Genomic DNA, 26,534 nt, shown 5'->3' on the forward strand with positions numbered 1-26,534 from the left:
GACTCATTTTAAGTCCTTCAGAGAATGCATAGCACAAGTGAGAGTATTTGATTTCCCACATTTAGCAGTTATGAAATTTAGATCCTTTCTGTCAGAAAAATCAACAGCAAAGTAGTTGTGGTAGAATAGCTATTATTGTCAGTGATGCATTATCAATGAGAGTTTGAACTTTTAATGAAGTCAGAGATGACCAGGTGTTTGGGAATAGGATTAAGACAGAGCTGTGTCCAACATCAGGTGTGCACAGACACTACAAGAATTCTGGGCAGGGGTGAGGAGAAAAGTGAGAGACTTCTAGACACCACAATACCCTTTACATGATAGCTTCTGTAGCTTCCCTATCAGAGGCTAACATAGCTCATTTTGTTGGCTGAGTCTAAGGTTCATGGGTTGGGGTTTTTTTGCACCATTTCAAAACTATTTTCAGACTTCAAAATGATGTTATTAGACCAATCAATCAGCCCAGTGGTCCCCAACCTTTTTCGTCTGGTGGGCGCCAGACGACAAGCCACCGAGCACCATGGCCGGCGGACAAGCATCCGCCAAAATGCCACTGAGAAGCGGCAATATCAAGAGGTGTCACCGCCGAAATGCCGCCAAAAATCAGTGATGCCTCTTGATGTTGCTGCTTTTCGGCGGCATTTTGGAGGATGTTTGTCCGCCGGCCAGTACGCGGGCGCAGATAGATGCCCCAGCGGGCGCCATGGTGCCCGCAGGCACCGCGTTGGGGACCACTGAATCAGCCACTTTGCTTTTATCAGGTAGAGCCATCACCCAACACACTGTATGTAAACGCTTTGAAAGTGCTTTTTCATCTGAAGAGCTGGATTCTGACACATTGCCTGAATTTTGGAGCAATAACTAAATAAATTAAGGCTAGTAGGATACAGACAACCACTCAGTACTACTCTGTACTGCTTACAGATTTCTAAGGGCACACAAATATAGTCAGTTCAATTTCACATTAAACTTAATTGCTCTTTTGGAAGCTTCCCTCCTTTGTCATACATCCCTCTAGCTCTCCCTCCCAATCCCCAATCACTGTACTGGTTGATGTAGCTGGTGCATTGGAAGTAGGGTTAAGTGGACAAAAGAGCATCCACGACTATTACTGTAATCAAAGATTTAAATCACCGGAAGCACCCCAGACAGGACCAGGATTCCTTTGTGCCAGGCAGTGTACAAGCACAGTATTTGACATAGTCTCTGTCCTGATGATCTTACCCTCCAAACATGTGTCTTCTACCCCGATAAAAGATTCTGCATAACTGGTGATTTCAGTATCTTTTTGCACTATAAACAATTTGATATTCCATTGCCTCTTGTCTGGCAACATTTGCTGCCTTATGAGACCATTTCTGCCACCCTTAGCCATTCTGTGTGGGATCTTAGTCCATGAGAAGTCAGGAGGTGGCAGGTAAAGTCAACAATTAACTTAGTGAAAACAGATGAATGAGGTCCCCCCTACCCTGCCCAAGTACCTCTTTCTCCTGACCACACAATACAATATGATCAAATTTAAAGTCCAAGTCTGTCATTTGTACTGAAGCCACGTAGTATCTTACTCCACGCATTACCATTTCCCCCTAGTTTACTTTGCATACCATCTTAAGGATTAGAAGAGTGCTCTCAGAACACTTCTTTAACCGAAATTCTCAATCTTTACTCCCACTCTGCTACTTAGTGAACAGATGTCCTTATGCCTCCTCCCCGCACTGAGAAGGTAAAATGTAAGTTATACTCATAAGAGGCATTGTTCGGGTTACATTAGAGCTGGAGAAAATTAATCACTCAACAAGCTGATCTTAATCCCAGTTATGTCTGAAAATTCCAATATATTATGAGTTTGGCAACATATCAATATAAGCAAGATATTTTATATCCTTCAGTTCCTATATATTTACCTGTAGGTATACCATTTTTACTTGCATACTTTTGAGCCATTTTACTCATTTAGAAACTGAGAAGTGCTGGGCTCCCTCAGTCCCTTAATACTTGTGCTGTATATATACACCAGCTCACTTATGCAATTATAGATTTGCCAGTTAATACAGTATATGAAGTACTACAAACTGGAATTTCTTAATCTATTTTATCTATAATAAACTACAGTACAATAATCCTCACCAATATCTACAAAGTTTAGGCTGCATGAGATGTACAGAACAAGTGTAGAGTCCATTTAGTAGTTTTAAATATCATATGTAGTGTGAAATTTTTGGAAACTGTACATGTGTAGGGCAGTACCCTGCTTGAAGCTATTGCAGCACAAGCTTTCAAGGTATTTATATCAAGCTCACAGTGCTACGTGTAGATCTGTACTACTCACCAATTCTCTTTAGACAAGTTTTCTCCCTAAAAAGTAACCCAGTGGGTACACTGACAGAGCTATTGCAGTGTGAAAACCCCCAACGCATTCACATTTCTTGAGCAATAAACTGACTTTCTTACACATTTAGAGTCAGAGATTAAGGCCAGAAGGGGACAGCAGATCTAGTCTGACCTCCTGTACATCAGACATTGCTTAATCTATAATGAAAGAGGTACCAGGGCTGAGCCCTGGCACAAATTAAGCACCGGCTGGGCGGCCGGAGAGTGTCACCTGCTGGCCAGGAGCACAGAGGTGCTGGGGCTATGAACCACCAAGCCTAGAGGTGCCGGGGCTCATCCCTGCAAGCCTGGCACAAATTAAGCACTGCTCACAGGCCACCAGCACCCACACACTAAACTGAGCTCATTTCCAAGTCAACCAGTCAGAATGCCAGTAAATAGCGTACACCGGACAAGAGCATTATGGGATTGGTGTTATCCTCATTTTACAAATGCGGAAAACAGGCAAAGAAGATAAAGCAACTTGCCTGGGCAGCACCGCAGGCTAGTGGATTAGGCACAGACAAAGCAACCAAGAGATGTTTGTCTGTTTGAGATACTATTCTCTTTTTATACAAGATCCTGTCCAGGAATGCTGGAAGAACCAGCTGCAGTCAGAAGAGCATACTTGGAAAGGATCTTATATAAGGAATGTGACTGAAATATTTAGAGAAGATAAAGGAAGGAGCTGCCAGTCCCCTAAAGGTGAAGGGCTTCCTGCATAGTTGCTCTTACAAATACATCATACCTCAGCCAATTGATTGTTTTTGGCCAGGGATGTCTACTTTTTTATTAGTATGTCTAAACTGAAGGTTATTTTCTTCATTTTAGCAAGAGCCCTGCAACGGCCCTTTAATTTCTGGAAGACAGAAAGCAGCTTGTTGCCTTCATACATTTAAATCTTTTTTTTATTGTTTTAAACTCTATTTATGGGATATGAAGCTCCAGCTATTTGAGGCTATCTTAAGACAGCCATGCAATGCCAGAATGTCCGCAAACTTACTGGTTCAACTCAAGCTAAAATAATGACTGACGTTAAGAGTTGAACACAGCTGACAGCAATATGTTTGCACACGTAGGAATCTATAAGAAGGTGCATAGCCTAAAATAATCCCTACCCCAAGGAGTTTACAGTCAAAAAAGACAAGACAGACAAAGGGTGGGAGGGGAAACAGAGGCCAAGAGATGCAGTCATTTGTCCAAGGTCACCCAACCAGTCAGTGGCAGAGCCAGATATAGTAGATATAGTATGTCAAGCCCCAGCCCATTGCTCTATCCACTGAACCAACCTGCCTCTCTGGAATAATTTTCCTTTTTTTTTTTTTAAGCCAAGGGTGAGTATGAAACAAAATCATAGCTTATTCTCGTTGGTCTTTTGCCTTATTTTAACCTTACTCCTAAAAATTAACATCTACATAAAATATTCTCAAAGTGAAGATTTCACTTTAATAAAAAAAATTGTGAGTTTGGGGGGGTTTAGTGTTCTGAATGATTTTGATATACAGGAGGAATAATTTACAATGATGTGAGGTATCCCATACAGCTATGCCTTTTCATATAAAGCATACAAAATGCATTCAGATACATCGGTGTTACAAATAAGCTATAAATAAATGGAATTTTTACGAAAAACTAACTGCTACACATAAAAATACCATTTTGCCTGATTAAATTCTTTCAGCATTGGCTTAGCACTCATTCTTTTTGCAAATTTCATCACATGCAGCCAAGCAGTGTTTAGATGATATTTTTGTTTATTTATTTAGCTACTAAGGAAAAAATGGTCTTTGATCTGAATTAATGTTTATTTGTGGGGGAGGTTATTGTTTTCTTAATTAAAATACTGTAAAAGATCAGCAAGTTTAGTTAAAGAACAGTTAATTGCTTAAATGAAAAACACTTTCCACAATTCCTACTGCAACTGAAGTTAACTTGTAAAACACACACCTCCTTCCCCAAAAATATCACCTTTAAAAAATTTCTCTTGTACAAGTATATAAATGCTGAGACTTAATTTAAGACTGATGTTACCAAGACTCACCTGTAATTATTAATTAGTATTATTCATTTACATATTAAGGCCCTGATCCTGCAATTAGATCCACAGTCAGGATTGGGGCCTAAATAAATGTTTATGAAATTTATCTATGACAAGGATCTTAGATTGTAATAGAAGATTTTCCAGACTAGACCAAATCTTAGAAGTCAGATCATGTATTTGAAAATAAATTTTCAGGTGGGTTTTTTTTGTTTTTGTTTTTTTGGGGGCGGGAAGAGGGGTGTTTGAGAGACAGCACAGAGCAGTGAACCAAGCACAGGACTAGGAACCAGAAATCCAGTCCTGGCTCTGTCATTGCTTTCAGGGACTCGCCCAAGGCCACACAGCTATTGGTGAACTCCTGGCCCTACTAAAGTCAATAGCAAAATTCCCACTGACTTCAACTGGCACGAGGTTTTCACCTAGTGTCTCTATCTGTGAGACTAAAACTTCAACAGGGTTAAGAGGTTTCATCTGTTAGGGTATGTCTACACTACAAGCACGACAGTGGCACTGCTCCAGCACTGCATGAACAGCAGTTAGGAAAACAATTTTAATTGTCCATGACACAACCCCAATACAATTGCATTGAGAAACAATCATAACCTCACTAAGCCATCTTTATTACAATTTCAGAGTAGAATCACACTTTTAAAGTACATATTCATTTCACAGATCCATTGCAACAGACGGGCCAATTAGTCACAAATTTAACTTGTTGCAGCCCTTGAGTGTTGTTACGGTGTATAATGCCATGTGCCCAATTTGGTTTTATGATACTATCAAAAGGCTTCAAGTATGCACAGGACAGAAGGGGAGTTGATATGGTGCAGACCAGACTGAAGGCATATGTGTAGTGCACTTTAAAAAGCAGTTTTCCTCAAGTGTTTGTGCAGCAGCGTACTATTTAGTGTGCTAGTTTGTTGTGTTTGAGTCAGTGGTATCACCCTCGAGGGGCCAGCCCACAGGCAACGTAAAGGATCTTCTATTGCCACCAGTTAAGTGATAGCACTCATAAGACAAAAACAAAATAGAAATACCGTTGGAGTCCTATGGCAGAACATGGGGTATGTCTACACAGCAAGGAAAACCCCAAACTCAAGGAGCTCTGGTTGCCAGCTGTTTCACTGCAGCATAGACTTCTGGACTCAGGCTCTAGAACTCTGAGGGTAGGAGGGTCCCAGAGCCCAGGCTCTGGCTCAGAAATCTACACAGCAGTGAAACAGCCTATAGCCCGAATCATCTGGCACGAGCCAGCAGCAGGTTTTTCTTTGCTGTGTAGACATACTCCAAAAGAGCAAGGCAAAGATTTTCAAACGTAGCTACTGATTTTATATGCTTGACTTTCAGAGGATGCAAGTTTCGGTGGGGGGGGGGAAATTAGGCCTCCTTAAGTTGTCAAATTGGGCACCCAAAATCACTAGTTGGTTTTGAAAAATATCAGTCCAGGTTTTAAGTCTGAACCTCTACCTCCCCATTCCAGGTCGTGTGTGTTTTGTCTTATAACAATATAACAAATCCATGCCTGCAGATAAGACATTTAATTTGTCAGAAATACACATACATGCATGAAAATTATGATGAACTTGACTACAAAACAAGTCAGGTGTTTGATCGCAGCATAATAATTTGAACAGAGACCCTAGGGATGGGGGCAGTCTAAGAACACAATATAATAAATACAACAAAGTACAGTTTGGCAGAATCACACCTAAAATGGCTACAATAATTGAAGTCAATGCTATGCCGGAAGTTAGTGATAGGAAAAGGAAACCAGCACCATCACAATTAATGGTTCTAAAAAAAGAGATGGGATCAGAGCAGAGTTTAAAAATGACAGGTACAGAGGAAGTATTACCTAGCTCCCAGTAAACAACTTCAACTCTGTTATCCCCTTTGCACAAACGGCTGGAGGAAGAACTACGGACCTGATCTGGACTCCATTAGAGAGAGTCAATGTGAATCTTTCCATTGACTAATGAGATCTAGATCAGGTCAAGTGTCTATTTGAGAGACAGATAAAAGGGAATGCTTTTGAAACACCGACATCCACTATGTCTAATGTATATTAAGTAGGGGGTTCTGCTCCTCTTCTTTATCTATATTTCCTCACCCTACTAATGTTGGGGTGCTTGTCTCCCATAGGTTACTAGACCTTTTACCTCAAGTTTATTAGCATATACACCAATTAGATACCAGTCATTCTTGCCATCACTCATCTGCTGATGTTCCTACCTTAAAATATCTAAAGCTGATAGCAACTGGCATCTTCTGGTTACTTGTCAGCAGTTTAATCTTTCTTGTTTATTACCACATTTAATCTCCTGATATCTTATGATCTAGGGTTCCTCCTGGCTAGCTGTTTACATGAAGGCTTTGGGGGGCTTTAGTCCTGGTTTAGTTTAGCTAAGCTATTGTCTTACAAGCCTTCACAATTATAGGCTCATTATGTTACAGCCTTAACTTATACCTATGCCTAACCTAGCAAATACCCATAGGCTACAAGGTTGGTTGAACCCTATGTAAAGGGAAGTTCCTTGTTTACTTTCATGTGTCACCCTACTTATTTTCTTGTTGCAAACACTAAGGCCTGGTCTACACTTAAAACTTATGCCAAACCTGTTATCTTTGAGAGATATGTAATTAAAGTGACTTAAACCCCAGTATAGACACCTAGGTCAATGGAATTCTTCTGGCAACCTAGCTACCACCTCTCGAGAGGGTGGATTAATGAGGGTGGATGGAAAAAAAACATTCCATCGCTGTAGTTTCTACATTACAACACTATGGCTGCACCACTGTAGCATCTGCAGTGTAGACAAACCCTACCTTTTAAAAAATATAAGATTTTGTGATTACAACTGTCTTTTCTCCCTCACTCTCCCATCAAATCATTCCTCCATCTTAAAACCATTTAATATGTAGTCTCAGTAGATGAATTCAGAAAAAGAGAAGCATTTTTTAGCCCTTTTTGCTGCCCACACCTGGAATCCCAAACAATGGACTCTGACTTTTTGATGCCAAACTAAATAATCAGTATTATTCTTTGAAAGTTATTGGGAAGAGCCTAAGTGCTATTTCAGAGAGTGACAAATGAGCAAAGCTTCTGCATGGAAGTAAGCACTTAAGTTAGCCACTATGTGAAGATGACATCTCAGAGACACGGGTACATAATTTATTAAAATGGCCTTCTTGTTTGCAGTGCTTTTGTTGCTCTCTTACCAAGTTAGTACTGTACTAGCTAACTGAAGTGAGAGTACTTAAGAGTTAAAACCACACAAGATTCTTCTGACCACAACTGCCAAGATTTACATTGTTAAATTCAAAAAGCAAAGGACTTTCGTAAACCTGTAGTGCTGAAGGCAAGATTGTCTCCTCTCTCTTGAGCTGTGGGTCAAAAGCTCAAGCTTCCTTTTGTCTATTAGACAGGTCTATAAATAAAAAGAGAATCCCACAGACCAGACCAGTTGTATAGTGGCAATGCTTTGTACTGCCATGCGGAAAATCCTGCTTCAATTACCTGTCAGTCTCGGGCTTCCTGGACCAGCTGGGACTGAAAGCATTCCTGAGGCAATGGTCTTAGCTCCTGGGGAGGAGGAAGTGCTTTGAGTCACTCAACAATGACCCTTACAGATGAATTAAGGAGCCACATTGACTGGTTTCAAAGGAAGGTTCATCCATTTCTCTGCTGGAATGGCAGACGCCAAAACACATGGTCTCATGTTTGAGGTATTATGGAGAAAAAGTTAAAGGTGGGCAGCAAGGAAAACATCTATATTTTATTTCATTGTACTCATATATTATACTATATACACACACGCTTTTAAATATTACACTGATTTTGTAAGGGTGTTAAAACATGAATATGAGCCATTTGTGGTCAAGCCACTGGCGAGCAAATAAACTGAAAATACAGAGCTCAGTCAAAATAAATAGTTTCGATACCAGCAAACACAATAAACAAATGGCAAGAACTGAGAATACAATGTAAGGGGATGATCATAAACGAGGTGAGTGAGCACTAAGAGATAATACTCATTTACATGGTGATTTATCCTGTTGTCAATTAGCCCCATGTTACAGATGGAAAAACTAAGATAGAAAGATTAAGTAATTTGCACATGGTCACAGGAAGATGTCAGAGCCAGGATTAGAATTCAGGATTTCCTCACTACTTTTCCTTCTCTCGGTATTGGAAAATAACACGAGACCCTGGAGTGCAGTGAATACCAGATACAGTGAGTAGTGGTCACTGTTAAGGAACAGGAATACCCAACAGTTTTTTTGGATTTTAAGTATAGATTTGCTCAGTGTGTAAAACAAAAAGAAGTAATAGAATATTGAGATCCTTCATATGAAGGCCAGACTTAGGTCTGCTTGTTCCTATCCTTTACCATCCCTACAATCCTCAGGTGTTGTTTTTTCCTACTAAGCTACATGTTCATCAGATCAGACAGGAGTAACCGCATCTCAATCACTACATTAAATGTGCTGAAGCATCAACAGAAGGCACAGTGATACCATTTGTCAGCTCAACCATTTTTAGTTAAACATGCTGCAACCTGTATAGATACCACCTGATCCATTCATGAAAAACTGAAAATATGAACTCCTTTCTTTAACCTTAACGGACCATGCAAGATCCAAACAAATGTGACGTGAGAATCTGAACTTCTAGAGGTGGACTGAAACCTTGCAGCACTGCATGGTGTCTTGTTGGCATAAACAACTCACCTGCAGAATGTGCTCAGATCTTTGAAGGCAGATAAGCAGAATACATTTGACCATTCATAATGCAAGTCAAGAGAGCACAAGCAGTTCAAAAGGTTGCCAAACCTCAAAGGCCAGCAATAGAGATCAACAACCAAGAAGCATTCCAAAACCATTTCAGCATGCTAGAGGCCAGGATGTCCATGACCAAAGATGTAGGACAACCAATATAAAATTTGAGACTTCACATAAAGATACAGATATTCTAGGTCAACAATACTGGGAGAAAGTGAAAATGTAGGTAGGTAGGTAGATAGATAGATACTTTTTATTTTTAAGGGATAAAAATTCAGACAAATCTGTAAAATATATATAATGGGGAAATGCAAAGCTAACAAGCTGAGTGACCATGCTACCAAAGAAGGGATTTGAGTTTTAATGGGTGTCGGCATGCTTTAAGCAAATGATGCATGAATTAAACAAGTGAAAGAGCTTCCTCCATGTTCAAAATTATTTTACTTGCTACTTGAAGTTTGACTGTATGTTTGTAACAATCTCTACCACAAGTTATCAAGCGCACTGAACCCAGAGCTTCAGCAGCAAGCACATGTACGACAGAGGCATAATTCCATGAATCCGTAACAAATCTACCTCAAAAGCAACCTCAGAGACCTCAAAGTTAGAAGAGGAATAAAAGAGAAAGGTGGGGAAGGAGAAGTGGCACAGGTAGTTCTAAATTAGCACTCCTTTCTTACAGATAAATCAGATGTTCAAGAAATAGAGGGGATTTCTGAGCCTTATGAATGGCTTCCACTCTGGCAAGCTAATATGATGTTAATATTCCATAAGGCACTTGAATTTGGAACTCTATCATAAGCAGGATGAGCTTCCCGAAGATGAGGTAAGAACATAAGAATGGCCATACTGGGTCAGTCCATCTAGCTCAGTATCCTGCCTTCTGACAGTGGCCAATGTCAGGTGCTTCTGAAGGAATTAACAGAACAGGTAATAATCAAGTGATCCAGGTAACTAGCCAATGACTCCAATACAGAGAGTCTTATCAAATCTAGAAACAAACAGTTATCCACTGTGGTCTAGACATTAGAGGGGGACAGGATTCATGCTTTACGTGACTGCTCTATGTTCATTGAGAACCTGAAAGTTTGCCTCTTATATTGTGATGTATAGGAATGCCAAACAGCAATTGACTTTCTAAGTCTATACCATGGCATTCCTACTAAAGAGTCACGAATGTCATTCTTCTGGATGAAGAATATCTATATTGATTAAGCAACAAAAGCTGACTCATTCAACGCATAATGCTTGAAAAACAAACAAAAACAAAAAGTATTATGATGGCACCCACTGTGTGTTAGCATTGGAAAATGGAATAACATGAGAAATGTCAATGCAATAGATTCATCAAGCTTCGTGATCAGGTATTTTGTTTGCTTGGCTGCTTTTAATTATACTGCTTGAAAATGGTTAGTCTCCTTAGCTGAGATTATGCAGGCATCTGTTCTGGAGTACATTCTCCTCTATCAATGTGTTAAAGGCCACAGCTTCAAATAACTGCTATCATCATGACCATTTTAAATAAGCACATTTAGAATGCCGAACAGCAGGGAGAAAAGAAGGGGTTAGGAAGATAAACTATACGACTTCCCCTGTCGTAATCCCACTGTTGGAATCTGACAGGTTTCACCCAATTGACAATTATAACAGCAGGAACCTCGGTGCTTCCAGAAGAGTGCATTAGAACTGAAAAATTAAGTGTAGATGACAAGACAAAGGACTCTAAAAATCATAAATGTAAATTAATAATCAAATATACATAAAGATCAACTAAGACACAGATGGCAAGCAGTTTTCCCCAGTGTACTTATACTTGTTCTTCCTGTGCATGTATTTGGGTCACTTGCTAGATTAAATCTCATGTGGCAAGCCCAACAGAGGTACAGTGCAATAGTGTATGGATTCAGATTAATTTTAAATTGAGCAATAGTTTCAGATAATAAATATCTTAAATGCATACTCAGACTTGACACAGGTTGGAGCATTAAGCAGAAACTATGGAAGAGAGCTGTTTGAAATCATTTCCCATCAGCATGGCAGTTCAATTTGTGCTTACTAAACAGAATAGAGCATAAACTAAAAATTTGGTCTATTGTATTTTATTTGATTGAATAAACCTCCTACGCAATAAAGGTGGGAAACATACCTTCTATTATTCATATAAATTGCTGTTTTCCCCAAGCGATTAGTTCATAAAAAGGCTACCTCACAAAGAATTTCTTCTCATGTAATTCACCTTAACTTCTTGATTTATAAATCAAGATTGTAAAACTTGGGGATAGCATGCAGTCTACATTTCTCTACGAGAACTACATAAGTAAGAGTGAACAATGGAATTCCATCTGTCTATGCAAAGGACATCTATTTAAAAAAAATTGTAGGCATTTTCAAAAGCATCCGTTTTATGAATGGTCTACAGCATTATCACTTAATGTCAAAATGTCACACTAATACTATCCTCAAAATGAGCCTTTCTTCAAGTACTTGGTAGAAGAGCAAAAATACTTCAGTGGAGGAGGTGTTTTTGAGATGGTCACTTTAGCTATGTATGATTTCAGGCATCATAGAATATCAAGGTTGGAAGGGATCGCAGGAGATCATCTAGTCCAACCCCCTGCTCAAAGCAGGACCAATCCCCAATTAAATCATCCAACAGATTTTTGTCCTGTATCTCTAAATGGCCCCCTCAAAGACTGAACTCACAACACTGGGTTTGGCAGGCCAATGCTCAAACCAGTAAGGTACCCCTCCCCTTCTGGTGCATAGGTACCAGAAGCACTAAATCTTGCACCCCTTAGTTGTACACTGACAGTGACCTAGCACAAGTTACACCAAGGACTACACCATCACAACAAAGCACCCAATAGCCAGTTAAACAAAAACTGCAATTTAAAGTCAAGCACAAGTGGGTAAGCAAAAGCAATTGTGCAAGTGTGATAGTTTAATCACAGCAGCAGACATCTTATCTTCCCTATCATACTGGTACATAAGTGAAATTCTCATTACCATGCATGAGAATTTCATGTACATGACTGGAAATTAGCCCCCTTAATCTGGAAAGAAATTAGATTTAACAAACAGCAAGAAAATCTTCAACACAGCCCAGTATTGGAAATTACATTCCCCCAATATGGCTGTATCAGTTCCAACTGATTTTGCTCAGCTAAACCTGTGTTAACCAGGAATGTCAGCTCAATGTGGTATATCACAAACATTTAAGTATTATACTCCCTATTTAACTTGTTCTTTCATATAATTTTCTCCCTATCTCCCAATGATCAACTGGCCAAATAGGGAGATAATTGGAAAAAATATTTACCTTGTTTTCTAGATGAAGAGAGGGAGTCTTTCCACATGATCTCAGCATACAGTATAGAAACATCAAGACCCTTTAGGAAAACTACAGCAGAGGGGAGGAAAAGAAACTTGCTTTTGTAAATTCTGCATGCATGATTTGAATTTTCTGGGATTAGAGGGGAATAGAAAAATGGTGGGACTCCCTTCATTATACTGAACTTTAGTTTAGTTGCCACTACTTAATTCAAAGTTTTCAATACCCAATCTGAACCATAAGAAAACCAACACGTGTTCCTTCTCCTTATTAATATTCCACAGATAAGTATAGCTTTCAAGTACACTTCACATAAATTATATGGATTTATGATTAAAGGATGGGATGTACAGATTTTCTTATTATATTTCTTAACCAAAGACTTTAAATTAATTCCATTTCAATTTAACTGGATGAATGGCGTGAGGGGGAGAAAAATAGAAATATTGAGCCCTTTGATATAAAACAATAAAGCTTAGACTAGGTAAGTTTATTATATCCCCATCATGCACAGTTTTCAATATGGTGCCATGAAGCCTCTAAAATATTAAGTTTTACCACAGGGAAATTGATTTTCCTATAAGAAGAAGTTTTTACGATGCCACTTAATCTTAACCAACCTACATTAAAAAAAAATACAGAAAGCAAATAGACACCTTTTATATAGTAAGCTTGATCATTATAATATATAAAGAACAGATTCTGATATAATTTCAAAGTAGTGGAAAAGGAAATAGAAAAAGTTATAGTAACATGATGCCCTCCCGAAACAAACATTACAGTTTCCAAGCTTAAATGCACAATCTTGATTCACTTAAAGTTAGAAGCATGATCCATCTCCCACATGGGGTGCTGTGTCCTGCAGTTCCAGCTCTGACCTCCTTATCTAGTGTTACTTTTCAAGAAGGCTCCTGTAGGGCAGTGCCATTCTGCGATTACAGTTAAAAGAAAATTTTAGGTCTGAGAATCCTATTTTTAAACATGTTGATGAGCTAGGAAAAGCTATTACTATCTTGCAACATTTGTTTTTCCTGTCCCTTGCAGTGTGGTAGTTGAAAATGTGCTAATTAGATGACCTATTGTACAGAAATGTCATTAATTGGAGTTCAGTGCACCCCAGTGAATTGCTATTTTTTAGTTACAACTACTAGAAGTGTTTAATTTATTTAAAAGCTAAAGACATAAACAAACCCGTATTTTAGAATTTTATTTGAACAGTGTGAGATTAATGTTCAGAGGATACCATGTGATTGTCTTCCATTCTTTCAGAGACGGCCTGCGATTAAACATCACTAATATTTTCTAATGGTATTAAGGCACAATTATGGTAGGATCAAGAGACCTTGACCGCCACATCAATAATGCTAAGTAGTATTTCAAATGACATTGCAATCTTAGCTAATTTGGACTGGCCAGTAGAAGCAAAGATTTATACCACGTCCTTAAACAACACAGTTTTGCAATACATGCTACTTAAGTTCACATAAATACACTATTCCAAAATTCCTACAGTTCTTAAGTGTAACAGGATGGGTTCAGATAGTGTCAGTGTGTCAAAAAAATTCCCCATTTTCAGTTGATCTAAATCAGACCTTACATTTCAAAATAGAAGATTTTTCTTCCGTGTGCTTTTTTTAAAGGCATTTTAAAACAAACAAGAAGCACTATATAAAACTGGAAGGGTGACAAACTAGAATATTTTAACTACCTCACATACCTTCTTCAAATACATATAATTGACTTGAAGGATTAAAGTTTGAATGCTTACAGTCAAACTGTAAAGTAAACTGTTCCAGGGCTAAGATGCTGGATCACAATTGAAACTTGGCATTCAGTTTCAGTAGAATAGTAGGAACCCTCGAAAAAAAGGGGCTTATTCTGGAAACCGTGGTAGACCTTAACTATGACAGGTGCACTGTTACACTGTGTAAGAGAATGCAAGAAAATTCCAAATTCTGTAATTAATTGATTCCAGTACAGAGACTATTTCCCAAGGCAATTGACTAATCAAAGCCATGACTGATCCTTTCCCTTCCCATTAATGTGCCTGAAAGTTTGGAACAAGTTATCTAGCAATAGCTCTGCCTTAGTCATTTCCCCCTCTCAATCTTGCCCCTCACACACCCTAGCTAAATGAAAGCTCCAAAAGGTTAATACCCTTAGACTCCAGCTAGAAATGTTTGTTGTCGATTAATGTGCATACGAAACATGAATCACTGATCTATTCGTTATATACACATATATTCACTTTTTAAGTCTGGCTAGGACTCAGACATACTGCGGTGGCCAGTTACTACTAGATAGGAGGATTCAAGCAGCATCGCTTCCACATAAAGCCACTCTGCCGAATCCCAGTCACAAGCTCGCCCTAACCCAGAGGATTAATTCACTTTCCAAAGCAGAGAGAGGCTGATGAAAAGCTGTCAAAGTAAATCTATGCTCACTTTTTGGATGGTTCAATTTCAATGGAGCATGAAACACCCCAGGACGGTTAATAAGTTTAGCCAGGCGTGCTGTTCTCCCTAATATATTTTAATTATGCATCTGTTTTAATTGTAATCAGATTAAGTCACCGGAAAAGGCACAAATTGGAATGTTCCCTAATTGCTAATGGAGCTTTTCATCAGTTTCTAAACACAAGTACATTTAGGAAAGAAATAGGTAGAGACACCAGCACAACCATGACATTTTCCAGCAATCGATGCAGTTTCTTTGACAACACAGTTCAGGTCTCATTAGCTGCCCAAACTAACCCGAATGCAAAAGACAACTTCAAGCCCCAGGGACTTCATCTTTGCTAATTAGCATAAAGGAATGTTGAACACACAAACTAAAGCTGCACAATGAAAATGAAAACTAAATGCGTTTAGAAGCGCTGCTCATCAGATCTTCAGCAGGCACTGCACACACACGCAGTATGCGCTTGCAATAAGTACAGTGCAAAGTTAAAGCAGCGATCTCTATTCTGCTAGTATAGTGTGTCTCTGTGTGTGTGTGTTCGTTCGTGAACTGTCAAATGCTCCGGAAATCAGATTGTCACTGAAACAAGGGGAATCACTGGAGGGAAGAGATCTGTTACGGAAACCTGGGGGGTGAATCTTCCTTCCCAGCCCAGACGTTACATCGTTTAATAGGTTTTTGTTATACTAAGTAAACTATATACACATACATGCAAACACACAAACAGTAACATATATAGACACGCACACAACGCTCACGCACTCAATGCCCACCGAGCAGAGATTTCAGTTCCCCAAAACTTAAGCGCTTGCAAACCGGGGGCGGGGGACTGCAGAGAAAGTAGCAGTTGTTAGGACACACAGCAGCTCGCCTTGCCCCCCCCCCCGCCCGCACCGCTTCTTCTGTTCTCTCTTCTTGCTGCTGTTTAATTCCCTGTTTAGAATAAACAAACTTGATCTACACGAGTCCTGACAGCGGGGAGCTTGGGCATTGGAGGGCTGGTCTATGGCAGGCACCGAGCAATGCTGGCTAGGCAAAAAAGTGGCGAGGGATGCATTTAATTCTGAAGATGCCGCCGACTAAGGATCTTCCATCAACAGGTGAGCGCGTCCCCTCCGCCCCATCCCCGCCGGGGAGCCCGGACAGGAGCCGCCTCCGCGCCCGCGGAAGGCGCTCGGAAGCAGAGGAGGCTCCGCCAGCGCTGAGCCGCGGGGGCTGCTGCCCAAGTTGTTCCCAGACCCCCCGCGCTCTCCCGGGGCTCCCGGCGCGGCCAGGCTGCACGGCTCCCCCCGCACCACCTACCTGTCATCGTAGCAGAAATCCGCCCCCAGGGTGTTGAGATACAGGACGAGCCCCAGGGCGCCGCTCACCAACTCTGCGATCATCTCTCCTCCGCCTCCTTCCCCTGCAGCCGCCGCCGCTGCTGCTCCGGCACCGGGGCAGCGGCAAAAAGCATCCACCCGCCGCCCCCTGCGCCTCGCTCGCCTCACTTCTTCCTCCTCCCCGCCCGGCTCCGGCCACTTCTCGGCTCCGGGCTCAGCTCGGCGCGCCCCGCATCCTCCTCCTCCTCCTCGCCCTCGGGCAGCAGCAGGAGCCGCGCTCCGCACCGGCGGCAGCCGCAGGTTTATTGTTCCCCGCTCCTCGCTCTCCGCTTCTCCCCTTAACCCATGGCAGCTCGGGGAGCGGGAACCGGAGCGGCCGCTGCTCTGCCTCCGCCCGCCGCCCGGGCTGCCCGTGCCGCCAAGCCGGGCGCAGCTCAGTGACTCTTCATTGGCTCCAGCCAAAGCCCCCCTCGCGGCTGAACTGCGAGAGCCGCTGCCGAGGCTCCGGGAGCACCCGCGTGGGGCTCTCCCCGAGCTCCCACCGCGCGTGCGCGCCACCCTCCTCCGGCCCGCCCCTTCCCCGCCTCTCGCCCCGCCCCGCCCCGCTCTCCTTTCACCTTCAGGTTCGCCCTGGGAGGCGCTGAGGCCGCCCGGGCGCGGCCGGCGGAGCGTCCAGGGGCCAGAGGCTGGCGAGGCTGGCGCAAGCTTGGCACAACCCCCCGCGCCCCGCAGCATCAATAAGCTGGAAATGCAACACCAGAAAGCGAGCCTGGGCCGTTTGCTGGGGAAGAGCAGGCGGATCCTTTAACTCTCACCTGCCGGGCTCGGGTCTCCGGGATGCACCCAGGAGCCGGCGCTCCAGGTTGCGCTGCGTGCGGGTAACGTTTAGCGGCACGCTCTGCCTGTCGTTAAAACTGCAAAACAACGATGGCCCTAGAGAAAGCCGCCTAGCAGGCTGCGCGCACCATGGGGCGGGGTGCGGCGGGAGTGGCAATCAGCCATTAGCTGCGCTGGGAACCCGGCGGGGGGCACAGCAAGTCATGCACGGAAACGCTGGTCAGTCATTCACGGGACAGGGAGCGAGGGCAACATGAGAAGGGTGCGGTTCCGCAAAGGGTTTGCTAACGTTGCCTCCGTTTGACACCGCTCGATCCCCCGTTTCAATGTGTTTCTGAAAGGTTTCCATGAAGTGGCACATCAGGCGGTCCCTGAGGAGTGGGACGCTGCACATCCAGCCGTATGCAATACGTTGGGGAGCTTTGAACAAGTTTTATTCCCCCTCTATCATTGTTTTACGCAATTCTCTCCAGCCTCCCGATGGATTAAGTCCATTAAGACCTCTTAGAGGCTGTGTTTGAGGTGCTCTTGTGAAGCCTACCGCTGTGTCACAAACATCCCTACTGCTTCGCTGCAGGCGTGCCGGCATCACCGGGAGCAGTCATTGCAGACGTGAGGGTGTGGTGCGGGCTGTACAGCATATTAAAGCATTGAGCGGGCCTTATTGAACTCACTACTGGGAGCTACCAGGGGTTAGAGGTCCAACTGCCCTTCAGAGTACAGCACCTCAATCAGGGGTCAACAACCTTTCAGAAGTGGTGTGCTGAGTCTTCCTTTATTCACTCTAATTTAAGGTTTTGCCTGTTAGTAATACATTTTAACTTTTTTTAGAAGGTCTCTTTAGTCTATAATATATAACTAAACTATTGTTATATATAAAGTAAACAAAGTTTTTAAAATGTTTAAAAAGCTTCATTTAAAATTAAATTAAAATGCAGAGCCCCCCCGTACTGGTGGCCAGGACCTGGGCAGTGGGAGTGCCACTAAAAATCAGCTCGTGTGCCACCTTCAGGGGCGGCTCTATGGATTTTGCTGCCCCAAGCACGGTAGGCAGGCTGCCTCCGACGGCTTGCCTGTGGAGGGTCCGCTGGTCCCGCGGCTTCAGCGGACCTGCCGCAGGCGTGCCTGCGGGAGGTCTGCCAAAGCCGCAGGACCAGCGGACCCTCCGCAGGCAAGCCGCGGAAGGCAGACTGCCTGCCGCCCTCGCGGCGCCGGCAGAGCGGCCCCCGCGGCTTGCCGCCCCAAGCACGTGCTTGGCGTGCTGGGGCCTGGAGCCGCCCCGGCCACTTTTAGCATGCTTGCCGTAGGTTGCCTACCCCTGGGATAGATCTTGCATGCTCAGCTGCCAACAAGAACCTTGCCTCCAAAACTCATCTGGGAACTTATTTTATATACCTTCCCAGACAATACTGGTCAGCTCTACATAGTATATCTCTGTAACAAGGTGATTGAGTTCAGACCCAGCTCCTCTGTGAACCATCCCAACAAATCCTGCATAAAAGACAAGGTAATGACTGCTGGGCCATAACAGCAAAAACATCTTGTCAACTCCATCCAGGAAGGATATATGAATGGTGGGATTTTTCCCCAAAGAGGCAGTGGGGACTACTGGCTGGAAGAGAGGCGGTCCTGCAAGGAAACCCTGGGAACAACCAAGCCTGGGGACAAAGTTTAGCTGAGGTTGATCTCTAATTTTTATTTGAGTTACTACTAAAACCACAGCCTGGATAATTCAGTGGCAGAAGGAGCATAAAAAGCTGCCTACCTTTGAGTAGGCTGCATAAGGGGTAGGCAGCAGCTGTCCCAACTGTCCTGCAAGTGTACAGTTTCCCACTGAGGTTTTACCCCCTACTTAGCAGGAGTAGAATCATAGAATATTAGGATTAGAAGGGACATCAGGAGGTCATCTAGTCCAACACCCTGCTCAAAGCAGGGCCAATCCTCAGACAGCTTTTTGCCCCAGATTCCTAAATGGCCCCCTCAAGGATTGAACTCACAACCCTGTGTTTAGCAAGCAAGCTATCCCTCCCCCCACTGCACATACAAGGGTGTACAGTGCCTGTGCAACTGGAATGCAGTGCAGTAGTTGTGTGGGTGCCAGGGTATTAAGAGAAGGTGGGTGAGGTACTATCTTTTATGAAAACAACAAGAAATCCGGTGGCACCGGTAGCTGTGTTAGTGTGTATCCACAAAAACAACAAGGAGTCAGGTTGCACCTTAAAGACTAACAGATTTATTTGGACATAAGCTTTCGTGAAGTGGGGTTTTTACCCACAAAAGCTTATGCCCAAATAAATCTGTTAGTCTTTAAGGTGCCACCTGACTCCTTGTTGTTTTTGTGGATACAGACTAACACGGCTACCCCCTGATATCTTTTATTGACCAACTTCTGTTAGTGAGAGAGACAATCTTTGGAGCTACACAGAGCTCTTCTTCAGGTCTTGTGTAGCTCTAAAGCTTGCCTTTCTCACCAACAGAAGTTGGTCCAATAAAAGATATTACCTCACCCACCTTCTCTGTGCAACTGGAAGGCATTTTGCTTTTCCAATGCACCATTGTACCAATAAAGGACAAGGACCATTGTAAAGAGTTTTCTGAGCTGGGTGGAATGTGATTAACACGATCACACAGCTGAACGTGTCTGACACCTGAAGCTTTACATGTCATGTCAGCTACAGGATTCCACACACAAGAAAATGCTGTGGCCCAGCAGATGAAGCAGCCGGTGCAGTGACTTTGCTACAGGGCTCTACAAGACTCTACTTGGAGACATAGGCTCTTTGCCTAACTCAGGAAATAACCCTGAGGAAGAGAAATAACAGCATGGATAGAGTGCTAGGAGAGTTGCTTCTGTTGCTCGGTTGGTTAAAAATAGTGAATGCACTGGTGTTATTAATTACATTCTGATATATTTTACCATATGATCAGGAAATGTCAGATAATTCATTCTGACTCACAGTAGGCTTACTATGTGACATGTGATAATCAAAAGGTATCTGGCAAGGTAATTTAGGAATTCACTTCTGACACCAAGCAGCCACTTCCAAAATAACTTTTTTTTCAAGAAATTCACATTCTTACAGACTCTGCTATCATGGGGAAGAGAAGAAGAAGGTTGTAACAACACATATTAATAACAGTAATTGTGAAGATGACTTGAGTTATGCAACCTATATATGCTATAGCTTAGTAGGCACATTTATATGCTTTATTGTGAATACAGTTGAGCATAATTAATTTAACAGCTTTAGCACCAATGTGGAAATCTTGTCTTCCGATAAAATGTAAAAGGATTCTGGGCCATTGTGTTTCAATATATTTCACCTAAACCATGCCTGGAAGATAAAGCTGGGGCACAGTATGTAGAAAAGCACAAGCCTATCGCAGTGACAGATTTGGTTATTTGGTCACTGACTTTGATACCATGGTGATGAGTGTGGTATAAAACCAAAGAAAGATTTGAATAGACACTTCAGAGTCTACACACCATGCTGAGCAATGGCTTTCAGAAAATATCTGTGCCAACTCCTTTGGGGCAGAGGAAGAATAGAAAGACTGAGCCCTGAAAAGTTCTAATGATTTTGCATTTAATGGAACAGTTGAAGTATTAAATGGCAATACAAATATTGTCAAAATGTGTCTACATCCGTATTTTATCAGTTGTTACACCCATGCACAGACAATTAGGTGTTGCAACATATTATGCATAATTCTGAACAACAGTGTAGTTTGCATACCACTCAGCTGTGTTATTACCATTTAACATCAATGATAAATAGATTGTTCTAAAAAAAGTAACCACATTAATTGGAACACTTAAGTGAAGAAGTGTACTGGGAAGTTTGGAACACTGTCAGTAAATCATTTAATGTTCTTGTAATTCTCTCTCATTAAAGCTAATGTTAAAAAATATATATAGTACACAGGTTAAGAAAAGAGTGTCTGTACATCTGGGTATAGTGCTTAGTTTATCCACAAATACAAAGTTTGTGTTTAAAGTCATAAGATACATATAGTGCATAATCAGCAATAACCCACATTTGGGTGAATACATTTAAGAATACAGTTTAGATATTAGCATCCAAGTATTCAGGTACAAACATGTCTGAAATTTGTGTCTCACATGTGCAAATAAGTAGTACATCTTCCCAACCTTTACAACTCTCCTTTCAGCCATTCCATCCATTGATAAAGAAGTAGATTTATATTTCTGGGCAGTTGTGGTCCAAATCAAATAAACCATTTATTGGTTATGTTTTGAGTAATAGTTCTAAAAATCTCTTTACATTTCATACAATGGAATTAATCATTTTGGGGATTTATAAAATACCTTTTTCCCCCATTGATTGGCTAATTGGGGAGTGAATATACTGAAAAATTACAACACTATACAAATTAGCTAGATCAAGTAAGATGAGGGACTGCTAATCTCATTATCATCAAAATCTAGGACCAGATTGTGAACACTTCACAAGCAATTGCATTAACAACAGTAGAATTACTTTTGTCAGAAACTGTTTATTGAGGTGAGCGACAGGTTCACAATCTGGCCCTTAATTTACCTACAGAAGAAGATGGAGTGTGGAAAACAGTTTTAACCAAATGCCTTTCTCAAAATCACTCAGGGGTTCACAGATATAGAGCTGCTTAATTTTATGGCCTTTTTTTTCGGGGGGGTGGGGTGGGGTGGGGGGGGCATGTCTTAGCATGTGGCTTCCTGACATGTTGACAGGATCCCATTCATTCTCAAGGGAATCAACTTCATTGTCTTTCTTCTTTTAACCATTCTGAAATAGTAATAATACAATTATTAAGAAAAGCAAATCCATTTCACAACAATAAAACAGTAAAATCTAGTGGAAATCTGTAAGAAAAAGGACAGTGGAAATTGCCATCTATATAAACAAAACATGTAATGAACTTATATTAATAACAGAAAGAGATTCAGCAAGGATTTCAATAGAGTAACTTTTATAGGAAGCATATTTCCAGGAGACACCAATTCCTACTTTAGATCAGTCAGTGGAGCTAGAGTATTGCTGCAGAATTGATACACTCATGGAAGAAGAGAGAGAAAAAATATTTTTAGCTTTAGATAATGTAATTACACACAATCATGCAGCTTCACTCTGCCCTCTCTGGTAAAAAACAAGGGTGGTAAAGGCAGGTTTCTACCTCTTTAGAGATAGATAGATAGATAGATAGATTAGATTAGATTAGATTATCAATCCATAATCCAGAAGTTTTGGCTCCTAACAGCTATAAAGAAAAATGATTAGCTATTTTACTGAAAAATAGGAACTTAGGCTGGGATTCACAAAGGGACTTAGGTGTTGCAATGCTGAGTGTAACAGCACCTAACTTTTAAGCACCCAGAAAATCACAGAAACAACACTGTGATCCACAAAGTCGAGTTAGATGTTTTAGCTCCCTATACAATGAGTGGGGAGAGATAGGCACCTAAGAATGTGATCCACAAAAGACAGCACACTGGATGTGCAGCCACCTAAATTAGCCAATGGGAGATGCCTACCAGAAGATTGTGTGCTAAGCCCTGCCCCTTTCTCAGAGCCAGGCACTGACCTACATCCAGGTAGCAGGGAGATATCTATCTCTGCTTGTGATCCACAAACAGGAACCAAGTACAGGACCAGTACACCCATTGGGCCAAAGAGAGTGAGAGAGAGAGAATGACTCTAGTGTTTAAGGCCCTCCCATGGAAGGTGGGAGACCCTGTGTCCGGTCCCCCTGATCCAATCATTATTTAACCACAGTGGAACAGCTTCAACATGAGAGACCGAGGAAAGCCCACATCAAAATATTCCATAGCTCAGTGGTTAGCGCTCTCTCCTGGGAAGTGGGAGACCTTCATTCAAATCTTTTTTTCCCTCCCCTGGCAGAAAGGGAGGAATTGAACCTGGGTCTCCCACATCCCAGGCAAGTGAGCTAAGCACTGATGTAAAAGTTATAAGGTCAACACCGTCACCTCCTTTTCTGACATGATTTTGAATGGAATCTGATCCAGTAGGCAGCCTCTCAGCATACCTACTGAATTGGGCCCTACACACAATGTAGGTGGCCATACACCTATCTTCCTCAATTTGTGAATCTCTCTGACGTTTAAATGGGAGATAGGCATCCAGATGCCCAAAAAAAGGCATCAGTGCACATGCCTAGAGATGGAAAAATAGGCACCTAACAAATTTTTACTTTGAAAACTTAGGTGCTGCATGAGTTTAGGCATCTATAGGGTTTGGCAGGAGTTTTGTGGATTGTAGTGGAGCTGAAATTGGGACTTAGGCATCTACACCGAAGATTTATCCACCTTTGTGGGTCTGGGCCTTATTTGCTGCAATCCTATAAAGTTTCTGAGTTTGAAAATTCTAAATACTTTGTGTGTCAGCTTTTCTTTTTGATTAGCTATTTATTTCACTCTAATAGCTACAACACAATACAACCTGAAGCTATTTGAACACAGAGAGCTAAAATCTGAGTGAGGATATTTCCCTTTCTCAATATACTTTGTACCCTCAGAAATGTGCTATTTCTAATTATTTAGCTGTCTCAAAGCTATGCTAGAACATGTGAAAACCACATGATCCTATGTACCCAGGATTCTTGACTGAAGTACTCTAAAGTTTCACCACACCTGGGAATCTATCCCTTTTCATCCAGTTATAACATGCAGAAGGAAATACAATTTTTAGGAAGTCCTTACAATTGAGTCACTTAAAATAACCTCTCAGCCATTGGCTTAATCTTGAAACTTACTCCACTCACATGCATAATCTAACTAGTCAATGGAGAGAAAATGAAGGGCAAGATCATAGCCTAAATTTGAACTAATAGCTTTAATTAGCATATTTCAATAAAGGATTGTTCTGAGAATTCAGGAAGACTGTGTGGATTTAGGAGATACTCCAAGGTGGGGTAAAATTATTTAAGGCTACATCCTGGCCTGGTCTAAGCATAAGGGAGGCTAAGACATTCATCCTCAAAAGCTGGTGTGGCCTCCTCACATTTCTGCTGCACACAGAGAGGCAGAAGCAGGGGTGGCATGCTCAATGCTTCCATTCCACAGATGTGGGTGTAGAGAAGGCATAGAAGGGTGGGGAGTGGGCAGAACCAAGGCTGAGATGAAGCAGTAGGACTGCTAATCTGCTAGTGGTATGAGCAAGTAGCAGATTACTTTCCCCTGGAGGAATCATACCTCTCTGAATGCATATACTTTTGGTGTGAACACTCATACGAGAGAATGTAGCATTTGGGGCCTGTTGATACTCACGTGACTCTTAAGTTCACTATGCTCACTATCCTCACATAGTTCATGTCTACACAGGGATATTACACCAATTTGTTTGTTCACTCTAGGTTGAGTAATTTAACTATATCAAACTGAAGTGCATCCATACTACTTTGCTTTGCCAGCTTAAGGAACTTTCCTTATTAATCATCGCATCCATACAGCTGTCCACTTGTTCAAAGTAACCACTCAGCATTCAGGGCAGATATACCACGGTGCAATACGCTATTGCTAAGCTCTGTGCTCTGTGATTTTTCTCAAAGTGCACTTTGGGAACTACAGAAATTCTGCCAAACTAGCAAACTCCCATGATTCCTTTCTTGGCATCCATTAACTTTGCTAGTGCCGTTTTTAAACTGCTGTCAGGCAGTATAGGGAACACACTTCTGTGATCTGTGATCATGACAGTCATCAATACAAACAGAATGATGCATATGTCTTTTGCAGTCACGCAGGCAGATGGATTTGGCTCGGTGGTTCCATAGGCCTTTTTATACAGTGGCAGCATAGCTAATGGAGGAACGGGCAACTGAACAGTTGGTTCTACAAGGCATTTATCTAGAGCAGCTTTATTCAGTGGAGTGCTTGTTTCTAAGCTTGGTCAACTAGCAGTGAGTGATGGGACAGAGCAGTGATGTAGAACTGGGATGACCAGCAGCGACAGCAGAACTGCAGGATGACAAAGGCCACTTTGCTAGAAATCTACACAGAGCTAATCCTGGAGCTGCAATGGCCAAACACAAGCATAAGAGTTCCCTTCAGCATGGAGAAGCATGGTGCCATCACCATCCAGAAGTTCACCACCCCTGATTACTACTGGTCAGTAACTATGAAAGTGAGAGGCAAAAACATCCCTGTCACATATCAGGATGCAATCCAGACCAGTGAGATGGTGTGTCACCACCTGCCTCATAGTCCAATCACCCTTGGAAGTGGATTATTATGAGGATTACCTTTCAAAGCAAAAATTTATTCAAACAGTAAAGAAGGTGAAGTGGATCCTGGTGGTAAAGGTGGTTCCATAGTCTTTCTTCTCCCCTCTGTATGCTGAAATGCAGACTTGCCTTGTCTCCTGCCATTTCCCCCTCTTGCAGTCTCAAGAAGTCTGTTTACTACTTATATGTAAATTGAGATAAATACACATTCCTTTGTTTAGGATAGACCTGCTTAACAACTTTGACTAGTCAGGGCTGAGTGGGTTTGGACATGTGCTAATATCATCATACAGGGGAATTCATAACTTTACATATAATATTGCTACATGCATTTCACCATGATAACATTGACCAGCAAGTTATTACTTTTCAAATGATATCTCGCAAGGCATATTTTGTACAAAGATTATTATAATGGTGCATAGGGGTGGATACAGGGATGCTTTCAATCACAATCCCCATGTAGACAAGGCCTCAGTCATTCAAATGCCTGCAGAAAAGAGGACAAGAAAGAGCACAAGTACAGCCGTAGCTAGTTCACTCAAAAATGTAGTATATAAACAGAGAAGTGCATCTGTAATGTTCAGCTAACTCTATCAGCTGAGAAACAAGTGAAAAAGAATGATAAAAAAAGAATTATGAAACTAGCTATTGTAAATAATTAAGCTGATTACACAAATGTCATGCACCTAACATGGGTATAATAAAATGAAAATGTATTTCCGGTTGTTCAGCCATATGTTCCAGGGTTGCTCTTCCACCACATTCCCTTTGGCTGTGACAGGGCCTTGAACTCACCCAGTCTCTGGTCCTCAGTATCCAGGCAGTAAACACCATGGATCCAGCTCTTGGAGAGTCAGCCCTCTGAATGAGTCCCGTGGAAGTCCACCCCTTGCAGGGCTATCAAGATCCAACAGAAAAAGAAACAAAAAAGCTAACACAAGCCTGCAGCAAGTCTTCCCTTCTCTTTACAGAGCCCCCAGCAGTCCACAGTCCTGTTGAGTACCCACAGGTAGGTCACGATTAATAGCCCCAAAGTAAGTATTCTGTATCAGGATCAAAGGGGCGGGGGTGCAAAAACAGGCACAAATCATTCAAGTAGCTTCTGCTCTCAGCCACACCATCTCCAGGAGCTGAGGACTCTGCTCTCCTC

The 26,534-nt window shown here is 42.0% G+C and overlaps 1 protein-coding gene across 6 annotated transcripts in view; it reads right to left on the reverse strand.

Annotated features, from left to right (window-relative positions):
• Nucleotides 1–26,275, reverse strand: part of TMTC2 (transmembrane O-mannosyltransferase targeting cadherins 2) — a 379,315-nt gene extending 353,040 nt beyond the window's left edge. For 2 of the 6 annotated variants that reach the window (XM_039519661.1, XM_039519665.1), the window contains exon 1: nt 16,287–16,843. In XM_039519661.1, the coding sequence (XP_039375595.1) occupies nt 16,287–16,369 (83 nt within the window). In that variant the 5' untranslated portion in view covers nt 16,370–16,843. Of the gene's footprint in view, nt 1–12,512; nt 12,594–15,757; nt 15,814–16,286; nt 16,844–16,923; nt 16,946–26,179 lie in introns of those variants that run through there. The other 4 variants (XM_039519663.1, XM_039519664.1, XM_039519662.1 and 1 more) reach the window with 4 other exon arrangements.
• Between the last annotated feature and the right edge of the window lie 259 nt (nt 26,276–26,534).

This window comes from Mauremys reevesii, linkage group 1 (assembly GCF_016161935.1).
Source record: "Mauremys reevesii isolate NIE-2019 linkage group 1, ASM1616193v1, whole genome shotgun sequence".
NCBI classification, from domain to species: Eukaryota; Metazoa; Chordata; order Testudines; family Geoemydidae; genus Mauremys; species Mauremys reevesii.